Genomic DNA, 12,666 nt, shown 5'->3' with positions numbered 1-12,666 from the left:
GGTCTGTAAACGTGCATGAGACATCCCTTGTGTTGCTTGCAGTGCCCATGTACAACCTGTTAGTGTTCGGGTCATCATAATGGGCTGAGAGACCTGCTGGCTGAAGGGAAGAAGGAACTTTTTAGGCAGCCTGCCTTAGTGCAAGGGTTCCTCCAGCAACTCTTGCTGCCACGTTTCAGAACGTCAAGGTTCCTGTTCCTTGACACTACAAATGGAAGTTGGCAACACTAATATAGAAATGCTGTCAGTCTATGTGGATTCGCTTTTGTGAGTTTGATAACAAGAAAAACAAAGGTGAAAAACGTAGACCTAGAAGCAGCACACAGAGCCACTGATTCATTACAGAAATCGCTAACCACTTCTTACAATAGTCATAATGGATATTGTTTAAAAGATAAGAAGCTACCAGTTAACACAGACTAAACCATAGGACGTAGATCCTGTTAACTAAGGAACAAAGATGCATTTACAAACTGAAGACCCACGTACATTCCCTTAACAGTGACATTCCTGGTCTCCACTCTAAATAAGCTTTTCTGATCTCCAGAATACGGAGGTGCTGCCCTATATTGCATCTTTCTTGTGGCCAGATTCTATACCTATCACAAAGAACAGATGATAGATGGAATGCTGAACAATCCAAACATTCACCCCCAGATATCCAGACCTACTGCAAAGACTGCCTTCACCCACTCTAATTCACTCACTGTAATGTAATTGTCGCCCCTGTCCTATGGCCAGGTACCAATTATGATACTGATAATCACCTTCCGGGCTGATAGTGCACGGTTCTTCAGTACGGCCCAAACATTACTGCTTACCATTTGTCACCAACTTCACATTGTAGTGTTTATAGTGATAACCTCTGTGTAAACATCAGTGCTCCACTTACTGACTCTACATGCTCAGCAGGCAGCTTCCCACTCCAGAGTACAGATAACCCATAGGCTTTTACCGCTTGTACAATTAACATGCAAAGAGTAGCACTGTTAGGTGACCAACGCGGTAAAGGTTCCTCTTCTCAAAAACTTGACTCTAGGTCTTTAGTGTATCTTGCAAAAACTGTTAGTGGTTTTTCTGGCCTATAACGTTTTTTTATTTGACTTCATTGTTCGGAGCCACCTTTATTGAACAGTTGATAGTTGTACCCTCCTTCCAGAATGTAGTGGTTCCTCATGTACAGTTCTCTCAGTCTAAGAATTAAGCTGCCTGCACCCCCTTCCAGCACACCCTAATTTAGTGTTAGTAGAGTAAATGCCATTCCAGCCCAAGGAATCATCTTAAACATGGGTGCAACCTTGCATTAGTTTGCTGTATTTAACTACAGGATTGTGTTTTTAGCTACCTAATGCATGACTTGATTTTGATTGTTTTTTGCGGCCTTAACTAGTTATTGCTTAACTGTGATGCAAAAAGAGAAACATGAACATCAACCCAGTACAGAGGTCCTGGTTTGGAGCATACAATCAGATAAAAGTGGTAAAGCAGGGTGTGGACTGCATAAATTTCCTTATCCGACACACCCATCAGGACCGTGAAGGGCTGATTGTATTCATGGGGCCTTCAGGACTGGTACAATGCGCAGTTTGTACTTCATCTTAATGAAGGGCTTCTGACAACACGCCTAAGACCAGATCAGTTTCCACACAGCGTCTTTGACATCATGGCTGTATAAAGAGCAGCAGTGGTCAGTTGGACCACCGCATCCTCACCAGCAGCTGCTTTAGTTCCCTCAGGTGTTCCTTCCAAGAACTGCTGGACACTACATTGCCAACTAAGTAGGCCATCCAGAACTCCTCCAGGCTAGACAACACACAGCTGACCAGTTGCTGCAAGGTGGCACACGTGTTCTCTAGTCTAAAGTACATAGCCTTGAGCTGGTAGAAGCCTTCTGAGGTGCAGAATGCCATCTTCTCTGTGGCACCAGATTCCAGGTCACTCTGCCAGTAGTCGTGGGTCACATCAAATGTATGGATTTACCTGACCGCCCCATTCCTGTCGAGCAACTCATCAGCACATATGATAGCCCTCTGTTTTCGTGTTTTGAGAGCCCAAAAGTCCATGCAAAAGCAAAGGTCCATCAACTACTGTTTGGGTACCAGAACCATAGGGCTGGCTCATGGGGTATGACAGCTGTCAGTTTTTCAGTGGTCTAACATCTTGTTTGCTTCTACCTTATTTGGCTCCTGGACACTGATCCAAAACGTCATAGAGGTTGCTTTTTACTGGTAGCTGTCCCGCAGTGTCTCGGCCTTGGACACAGGTGGGGGTTAACCGTACATTGAGCAAAAGGAGGTGTCGGACCTTCCTAATACCTCTCTACATTCATTCTGCTTCTCGGAAGTCATATCCTGAGCCATTTTTTTCTTCACTGTGCATCAGGTCTGGAAGTAGGGGCCCCATCTCTTCCTCAAATTCTTCTGCCATGACTAGGTTGCAGATTGTAAAGTCTGAGCGGAGGTATTGCTTCAGCCTGTTCCATTGAACACCTTGAGGGTTCCTAAGTGCACCTGTGTCACCCACTTGGCTGACTTCAGAGTTTTTCGTGGTCTACTTGTAAGGGGTGCTCCATTTTCCTCTCAAAGCTCAAGGACCAACTGGCTTCTGTACCAATAACTCCGGGTTCCTTTTAGTGGGGCTTCTTGATGTAAAAATCATCTTTTGACCTCAATTTCCACCTTGACGACCTCAAGGATTCCCCCCCCCCCCCAACACCACGGCTACCAAGCCACCCAGTGCCTTCCAGTGCAGCTGGAACAAAGTATCAGAGAGCCAGCAGACCAACACCCTCAACACTTCTACCCTGACCCCAAAGCTAGCCCAAAACAGGCTGCCAAGCACTTCTCAGCCTGGCTCACCAATTGCACTGACATTCGCCCCAATCAAGTCCACCAAACCCAAATGAACCACCAGACCAGCCGTTTGGTACTCCACGAAACTTAAAACCACCAAATGTACCTGCAAGCATCTAGAAAGGAAATGGTGCACCAGTAAGGATCCCGTAGACAGCCACCTTCAATACAGCCCCCAACCAATATCACCAGACTTAAGGGAGCTTCATGGCAGACAGCATCAAAGCCATTGCAAACCACAGCAAAGAACTCTTCAACTTCGTCCGAGTTCTCCAACGCCTCATCTACCAAAAACATCACCACCTCTTCCCAGAAACTGTGTCACCCTGGGAAACTTCTTCCACGATAAGATCTCCAGCATCTACATAAACTTTGCACCCCACCCCTCCGTTGCTGACCTCTGCGCTCTTCTCACCCCCATCAAGGTGTGCCCCAACCACCTTCTCAATTCATGAGACCAGCTCACCACACTGAACACCAGAGCCATTATGAACTTTCTCCACTCAGGAGCACCCATGGATCCCTGTCCTCACCACTTTTTTTTAACCTCAGTAGCAATAAGATCAGCAGTGAACTCACTTCAATCTTCAACACTTCAGTCACCATGGCCACCTTTCCCGAAGAATGGAAATGCACAAAAGTCAAACCTCCTCTCAAGAAACTGTCTGCTGACCCCATCAAACTCAAGAACTACCTTCCCATCTCTCTGCGCCCCTTTCCTGCCAAAGTCCTTGAAAAAGCCATTAACTGCCAATTCACCGAACACCTTGAAACAACAATCTTCTGGACACCTCCCAGTCTGGATTCAGCACCAATCACAGCACTGAAACCGACCTAATTGCTGCTTCAGACGACATCAAAACCCTCAGACCTGGGACTGATGGCAGCACTAATTCTTCTCGCCCTCGCAGCAGTGGTTGACACCGTGTCCTACCACACCTTAATCAAAAGACTTCTTCACATCAGAATCAAAGGTAACACACTCAAATAGCACCTTCTTCCTCACCAGAAAACCTCTGAGAAATCTGCATGCCTATCACTTTTGAACCCACAAACATATGCAGCGTCCCTTAAGCCTTGTGCCTCAGTCCCACTCAGTTCAACACCCACATGACCCCTTTGGCCAACATCGTCCGCGCCATGGATTAAAATTAATCCTATGCAGAAGACTCCCAGTTCATCCTCTTGCTCTCAGAAGAGCCCACCACCACAAAGGCCAGCTTCTACAGGGGTGCGGACTAGAAGAAAAACTGCCAAATCAGTGCAGTTTCATTCACCAGCTTCCTCACTCTTCGCATACTCCGAAAAATCTTCAAAATGCTCCCTGTCAACACCAGACGAACCGTCACTCAAGCCCAAGTCTCCAGCCATCTGGATTACGGCAATGCATTCTACGCAGTAATTGCCACTCACCCCCTGAAGAGACTCCAAACCGTACAGAACTCAGTGGCCAGACTCATCCTCGATCTCCCCAATTGGACTCCCATCACATCAAGAAACTCCACTGGCTCCTCATGTAGAAGAGATACCAGTTCAAGATGCTAATCCACACCTGCAAAGCCCTTCACAACCAAAGACCAGCGTACATCAATCACTGAGTGACCTTCCACCAACCCCTTAGACACCCGCGCCCTGCCGCCCTCTCCCTCAAACCAACCACATCAATCCTGGAACGAGTTCCCCTTTCATTTCCAGACCTCCATTTCCCTTCTTGAATTCCGGAAAAGACTCCAGACCTGGTTGTACAACTGAACCACCGGGAGCTACAAGGTCCCCAGCACCTGGATACCCTCACAGCTGCGCTCTATAAATCTTGTTTGTTTGATTGATTTTGATGAGCTTCAGGGATTTTCCACACTGTGTTCGTGAGCTGAGCAATCAGCTTCCTTAGGCCGAGGAGACCGTTCTTAAAATGAAGGAGGAATCAGCCCACTCTGACTGAAGTCTGTTTTAAAAAAAAAAAATAGCAGGGTAATCAAACAAAACTTCAGATGCGATAAACCCCCTCGACCTGCTGTGCAATCCTGTATTAGGTAAACAAGAGGAGGTCCCAAATCCTCTTAAGCATTGGTCCCGCCATGTTTTTGACAGTCTTCGAAAGTGTTCCATAATGCCAGTGAGCTATAGATGGTTTGGAGTAGATAAGAGGTAGTTATTCCTGACTACTCGCACATTTCCCTTATGAAAGGGGAAAATGAAATTGATCTGTTGGAGATCACCTTTCTGGGAAATTCGACCCTGGAAAAAATCGGAGGGGGTGCACTGCCAGTACCTTGGAAGAAGTGCTTCTCAGTGGTACTGCCTCATGCCACCTGGTGGTATGATCACCACAACCTCCATACACCTTGTTGCCTGAGGCAGGACCATCAAATGGACAAACTATTCCTTTGCCCATCCTTTCACAGTGCATACCAACCACTAGTAGGGGCGTCAGTGGTGTCTTGGTTTGGCCTCCAGACTTGTCACTCACTTAACAAGCTGGATAAGTTCTGCAGAACCATTCTACATCTTGGCCACCACGTGGTCAGTAGAACAAAGGCTCCTACCTTGGTCTTTTTGATGGTGTCCATCCATCTTCCTCTCCATCTGGAGCAGGGGCAGCGAGCATCATGGAAGATTTCTTAGATTCACTTTGACTGAGGCATACTTAAGCTCTGTTCTCGTGCACCCATACAAAGAATATGTATTTCTTCAATTAATGATCTACACTTTTCATTATAAACTTGTTTTTTTGACTAGTCTTATGAAAAACTCAACAATTAATCAGGCTGGTTTATGTATCTCCATTGTTGATAATTCCGTTCAATGCATTTCAGGCCACTACCTTCTGCAGGATTTGACTAGCAATGTTTAACTTATATTAAATTGCATTACATGCTACTTAGTCACTGGAATTGCTATGATTTTCACACCTTTCTCTGTTGGTCTGTTTGTAGGAAAGTAGTGTCTTTCTAGCATGGTTACCCTCATTTTTGGTCTGTTTGTCAGTGTGTTTGACAGTGTTCCCTGGGATCCTGCTAACCAGGACCCCAGTGATTATGCTCTCTCCTTTAAACTTGGTAACTTGTACCATTTTCATCCCACATTTGGCATACTGGTACCCCCATGTAAGTCCCTAGTATATGGTACATAGGCACACAGGGGGTCCCTATGGGCTGCAGCATATATTATGCCACCCATAGGGAACCTATGCGAAGTGTTCTGCAGCCTGCGTGAAAGGGTTCATACACACTTTCACTACCAGGTCACTGCAAGACACCCCTATTGCATGCCCTGTTATAACCCAGAGGGCAGGATGCAAGTACCTGTATGTGAGGGCACCCCTGCACTAGCAAAGGTGCCCTCATGAACTCCAGCTCCATTTTCCTGCACTTAGTGAGTGCAAGGACGACATTTTATGCGTGTAATGGACATAGGTCACTACCCATGTCCAGCTACATAATGGTACCTCCGAACCTAGGCATGCTTGGTGTCAGATGTCAGAAGCATACCCCAATACTGTGGCAAGTATTCGAAGTATGATTCCATACACACTGGGGGCTCCTTAGAGGACCCCCAGCATTGCCACCACCAGTCTTACATGGTTTTCTGGCAACCCAAGCTGCTGCTCCCCCCTCAGACAGGTTTCTGCCCTCCTGCTGTTTGAACAGCTCATGCTCAGGCAGGCAGAACAAACGATTTCCTTTGGGAGAGGGGGGTAACACACTCTTCTTTTGGAAATAGGTGTTACATGGCTTGGGAGAGGTAGCCTCCCCGGGCCACTGGTATGCTTTGATGAGCACATTTAGTGCCCTTCGTGCATAAACGAGTCTACACCGGTTTAGGGACCCCCCAGTCCCTACTGTGCTGCGAAACTGGGCAATGGAAAGGGGAGTGACCACTCCCCTGTCCATCAGCACCCCAGGGGTGGTGCATGGAGCTCCTCTAGAGGGCCCCTGGGTTTTTGCCATCTTGAATTCAAATCTGGCCTCTAGGAGCATCTGAGTGTGGCCAGGTAAGGCAGGAGATGTCAGAGCCCCCTCCTGATAGGTGGTCATCTGGCCAGGTGACCAATCCCCCCTTTCACGGCTATTTAGGGTCTCTCTCTTGGGTGGGTCCTCAGTTTCGGCTTATACAATTCTAGCAGCACTCCTCTGCAACATCTACTTTGACTTCTAGCCACTGGAACTACGACTGGAACCTCCAGGACCTGACAAGCTGCCTCCAAGAAGAACTCTTCTGCAACATTGATTCCAGGGCTCCTGCCAGCAATTGCAACATTTCCACCGGCTGTGCATCCACTGAGAGCAGCGTGTCTTCAGTCTGCATTAGAAGAAAGATTGAATCTCCTTTTAGAGTGAAGGAGTCACTCCCCTGCATCCGCAGGCACCTGCTGCAGTGATGACCGGCTGCGTGGATATCCTCTCATCCTGAGCTGCGTGGATCCTGCATCATGGGTGGTGGTCTGGGTGCTCTCTGCCAGCTGTCCAACTTTGGTGGAGGTTAGCCCTTGCCTTCCCATGCAGGACAGTACGCCCCCGTGCACTGCGTCTCTCTTGCAGCTGCCGCAGCTTGTTTGCATCCCCTTCCAAGGGATCTTCGAGCGATGCGTAGCTCCAGCCCCTAGCACTCCTTCCTGCGATGCACAGCCCTTTGGGTGGTCCTCCTGCTGCGAGGGATTCCTTGCTGTAGTGCTGCATTGGCTCCTGTGACTTGTGTCCCTGTCCTGTGAGACTCCTGTGGGTGCTGCCTCTGCTCCTGCGAAGACTGTACAACCCTGAGGGTCCCCTGTGACTCCCCCCCCCCCCCCCCCCCCCCCCCCCCCCCACTGCTGGGTTGAGTCCTCCTGGGTTTGCGTTTGCCAAGTGTTGTTGGTGGAATGTCTGCACTGACTCCCTTCTGAACTCTTCACTCCAGCATGGGATATCTTCTGCATCCATCAGGAGCTCTTCTCCTGCTCCAGGGCTGCAGAACTGACCTGTTCTTCATCACCGTCACCCAACTCCTGCAAGTACAGCTGGGTGGGTAGTAGTTCCTACTCCTCCTCCTGGACTTCACTGTGACTCTTGGACTTGGTCTCCTCTCTGCACAGGTCTTCTGTCTTCAGCAATCCACCGCTGGTTTCTTGTAGTCGTGTCTAGGTGTCTTCTTTTTTCCTCCTTTTGAGTGGTTTGGGGAAAATTCATGATTTACTCCTGCCTTCCAGGTCATTGGGGGAGTGTTCTGTTACTTACCTCTCTGGTTTTCTAGTACTCCCAGCTCCCCTCTACACATTCCACTAACCTAGATGGGGGTCCTGTGTTTGCATTCAACATTTTTAGTATATGGTTTGTGCTCCCCCCTAGAGTTACTTGGTTATTGCTATTTGCACTGTTTTCTAACCTTTTCTATGGCTATTTCTTATTACTACTGTATCTAATTAGTATATTACTTACCTCCTATTGCAAGGTTGCCCTTCCAGTATTTTGTGGTGTGCTGTTCCAAAAATAAAGTACCTTTATTTTTGTACAACAGAGTGTTTTCTTTCATATGTGTAAGTGTTGTGTGACTGCAGTGGTTTTGCATGAGCTTTACATGTCTCCCAAATAAGCCTTGGCTGCTCATCCACAGCTACCTTGAGAGCCTGGTTTCTAGACACTGCCTACACTTCACTAAGAGAGGATACCTGGACCTGGTATGAGGTGTAAGTACCCCAGGTACCCATCACACACCAGGCCACCTTCCTACACAGTTCAACCCTGAATTTTGCCTGTTGCAAGGCCAAACATAAAAGAATGCCCTCCCCTAATAATGTGGGTTATTAAAGTTCATTGTCCCCTTTATACTATTTGATGCTCGTGCCCTAGTGGAGTATAATTCCTGTTGTATTTTGGTGTTCCCTTAGATGTCCAATATGAAGTGAATCATATAGGGGTGCATCTGTAAGTGTATACAAGAGCTTTGTTTTAGCCTCGCTAGAGTCATCACAGGATATAAAATATTCTCCAGGGCCTGCTTAAGGAGAAAGCGTTCTTAATGAGTTAGTAACCATAATTATCCTGTGGGCTACCTAATGGGTATCTTAATTTTTCAAACATAAGCTTTTGTTTTGCTTTGCTGCTAATGTGGAGCAGTATGTTAACAGTCCTGCTAATATCTTTGCTCTTGTGCCCCCAGAAAGCCCTGCAAATGTTTAAAGTTTGCAGCTGTACACAGCTATCTATGTTCCTAAAGCCTTCAAAATTAGTCTCTCCAAAGAGATAATTACGTTTAGCCATGCTTGATTCAAACCATTTTCTGGAGTCTTTGTTTTCTTCCTACCTGTAAGTGCATTAAATATTTGTATCTTATTTTTGTCTCGTCATCCAATACTGTTTTCCTACTTCCCGGTGTTAACCTTTAACGTCTTGAGGCTCACAGTTTGTGTGAATTTTGTTTTAGTGGCAGTACTTTCTGGGCTCTGAAAGTATATGATAGTATTAAACAATATATTTATGCCACACACTTCGTTTAATGAAGTTGCAGCTGATCATGTTTGAAGGTCACCTAAGGGTAGATCGATAGCATGGTGCGTTCTCCCCCCACCCCCACAAAAACACTGATGGAAAAAAGTATGAAGTAACCCTTGTGTAAAAAAATGTTGTTGCAACATAACTCGCTAAAACAAATGAGATACACTTCTAACATTTTTTATTTTATTGAATGCATACTGAATCTAAAATATATAGACACAACTTTCATGCATGATGAAGGTGGCGACCTGAGAAAGAAGGGATTTATTAAATCAATCACACACCATTAATTTAATTGCCTCAAAGTAAGAGTTGCTAAAATGAAAAAAGAAAACCATAATCACTAGCATGTAGCCTGCTCCCCATGCCTACACAGTTGAACAGATAAATGTTTTCTGAGCTTGCTAATGCCACTTTGCATAGACTTCTCCAGTGCCCTATGACTCCGGAAGGCAAAATCCTCTGCTGTCAATGGCCCATTACCCCAACTTCCACCTCTGTCAATAACTTCCTCCTTGCAACCTGTTTCACCAATTGGAAATACTCCACTTTTTCAGACCAGTTTGACATCTTCAACCTCCATGTATTGGGTTCATATAGCTACCTCTGAAGTGTTCTTACTTCTTGCCCTGTGTGGGGGCCTTCATGTTTTTTCCTCCTCTTTTAACCATGGGCTCTTATGTTTAAGGCCCCTGGTGAAAGACCACTGAAAGACAGTTTGCCAAACAAATCGTCATATTTGTACAAGCTCATCAACATTCGATCAATGCTTCCTGCAATTATTGCATGAACTTCAGTAGGATGTATTACTTCAGGGTAAACTCTGAAGTGCTCGTGTTATGAACCATGGCAATTTTTTTTAGTACTGTGTGGTATGTGAGCTGAATATTAATACGCCCCAGGAGAAGCAATAGTTTCCATAGCCTCTGCAGATACGTTTTGGGGCTGCTGATTGTTGTCAGAGGCCCATTATATTTGGATTAAGTCAGCCACTGACATTTATGAGCAGCATTGCTGGAATTGTCTGCCGTGTTTCTGGTCTTTTCTGTTTCCATGCTCAGCATCCAGCAAACATGGAGTAGGTACGCCTGTTTCCTTTAGCAGTAGCTATGAAGCCTTGGGAGTGGTATTCAAGAATTCTTAATGTTTCATTTGTCAAAGTTAATTGTGGCTGGAATGGAAAATGTGGAGGCATACTTTCATCATGCCCCCTACAAATATCTTGGCAAATTCTCAGGAGCTGGAATTTTCTTTAGTGACCTTTTGCACAATATTAAACAAACAGTCAGAGGTGTGCATTGTGCGCAGTAACATCTGTAATTCTCCAGGAAATCATCTGGACTAAAGTTTCCTGTTCTTTCACCCTTTGCGAGCCACGCAAAGTCACTAGGGCAGTGAAGCATAATCTTTCCTTACATCCCAGCATAGTCACAGCAAAGTGACTCTTGTACATCCTGATCTTGACCAGTTTACCTTCCACTGGACTCTCAACTTCTGCCTCAAACAGAGAAACAGTAGTCATCTCTCCCGCGTCAAATAGAGAGTTGATCATCAGTCATCAGACTGAATTGCTAATTAGTGCTTCTCTAGGATATTTATGGCCTGTTAAAAAGGAATTATTTCCCTTACACAGTAGACCCTATTCCACATGCTTTACAGAGGTTGGTGAGCTCTTATTAGTAGCTAATGTGTCTTGGAGTGTGTGCGTTATTAAGAGCAAGTCTCTATGTAACCTAATTAACTGACTTCTACTTCTCCTAATATCTGAACTGCAACATCATTGGCATGTGTGCCATCTCACTGGCCTTCCTGGAGCTGTCATCCTTCTACGTTAGGACACTAGTTTCCGAAATAGTTTATACACAGTTAATCTTCACTTTCAAAATTAGATCAGGCTATGATCATGTTCAAATGCTGGCCTGGTACTGCACAGAGTTGTTTAGTTACACTATTCAGTAATTAGGAAGAGAATACTGCTCAGAATGGCCTTTCTGCAGGGCTGTAATCTTGTATAACTCATTACTTTACAATTAAGACTTTCTGCAGTGTAGTAATTCTTGTGATAATAGCACGTAGGTATCCTCCGTTGGAAAAAGTAGCAAGATCCCATTTTCTGAATTATATTAGTAATCCATAAGGCTACACCTCCATCCTTTTTTATTTTAACCGACTGTATGAAATTTGGAATTTGACAGTGCGATGCCGAGTGCACCTTATATTGGATGTGGAGAGTACTGGCAGGGAGATAGTACAGTAGGCTTGGGGCTAGTATGCCGTTTGGCTTCAGATTTAACTGGCAAGCCCTAGTTTCTACCAGAGTAAATAAATGTCATTTATTTGTTATAAAGATAGAAAAATGAACATGCCGTACTGGAGTACAACACGTTTTTAAAGACGTCTCCATCACCCTAATCATGATGCACTGATTTTTGCATGAATCGTAAAATAATTAGTTTTGGAGCCCTGTTTAAATTTTAGAGTACACTACAACAGTGAATCCCATGCGCCACGAACATTTTCTTTCTTTCAATTTAGATCTACCTCAAATTGAGAAACGTCGCTACTCCTGAACTATGGCTTTTAAATTGATGTGTGCTGCAAGTTCATTGTATTGACATGCCACACTATTTTGGTTTACTACTGGATTTAATTTTAGTGTTAATTATTATTTTTTTTTAATTTTTTTTACAGAATTGGGTGAATCCATTAACCTCTATCATTATGGTTTCAAAGATGTAGCCACGGTTTTTTTCTACATGCTGGTCGCCATAATCATGCATGCCATTATTCAAGAGTACGTGCTAGATGTAAGTATGTGGTTTTTTTAAATTATAATTTTAATAGAAAGAACATTCACAAGAGCTTGTAAAGTGTCATCACTTGTTTGATAATAATCTGTTTTTTGGAGGAAAAAAACAGTTCTCCCATTATGCGCGTAAAAACCTTATTTTTTTTAAATTACCAATGCACTACTTGGATTTGTCTGTCTTCATGTACTTACCACTATAATTTCAGCATATAACAGTCTGACAGAATTCACCTACCTGTAAACTAAAAAGTACTATGTTCCATACTTCACAATTAATTTACGTGGAAAATAAATACAGATAACACATGCTAGTGTCAGTTTTGTTGTTCTTTCAGAAAATTAACCGTCGTATGCACTTTTCCAAAACGAAACACAGCAAGTTCAATGAATCTGGTCAACTCAGTGCCTTCTATCTTTTCTCCTGTGCTTGGGGAGCCAGCATTATAGTATCAGTGAGTATGCTTTTATTGGTAAACCGCTAATGGCTTGTTAAACTAATCATCTCTCAGAACTTGCATATCTGTTAAATAAATTA

At 44.7% G+C, this 12,666-nt stretch overlaps 1 protein-coding gene across 1 annotated transcript in view; it reads left to right on the top strand.

Moving 5' to 3' along the window:
* TRAM1 (translocation associated membrane protein 1) overlaps window positions 1-12,666 on the top strand; it is a 179,955-nt gene that overhangs the window by 55,936 nt on the left and 111,353 nt on the right. The window contains exons 3-4 of the mRNA XM_069220323.1: window positions 12,014-12,129; window positions 12,467-12,583. Of these exons, the coding sequence (XP_069076424.1) occupies window positions 12,014-12,129; window positions 12,467-12,583 (233 nt within the window). The remainder of the gene's footprint in view (window positions 1-12,013; window positions 12,130-12,466; window positions 12,584-12,666) is intronic.

The sequence above is a fragment of the Pleurodeles waltl genome, chromosome 2_2 (assembly GCF_031143425.1).
Source record: "Pleurodeles waltl isolate 20211129_DDA chromosome 2_2, aPleWal1.hap1.20221129, whole genome shotgun sequence".
Taxonomy (NCBI): Eukaryota; Metazoa; Chordata; class Amphibia; order Caudata; family Salamandridae; genus Pleurodeles; species Pleurodeles waltl.
Note: the sequence above shows the minus strand (reverse complement) of the source record. Positions and strands in the feature narration are given on the sequence as shown.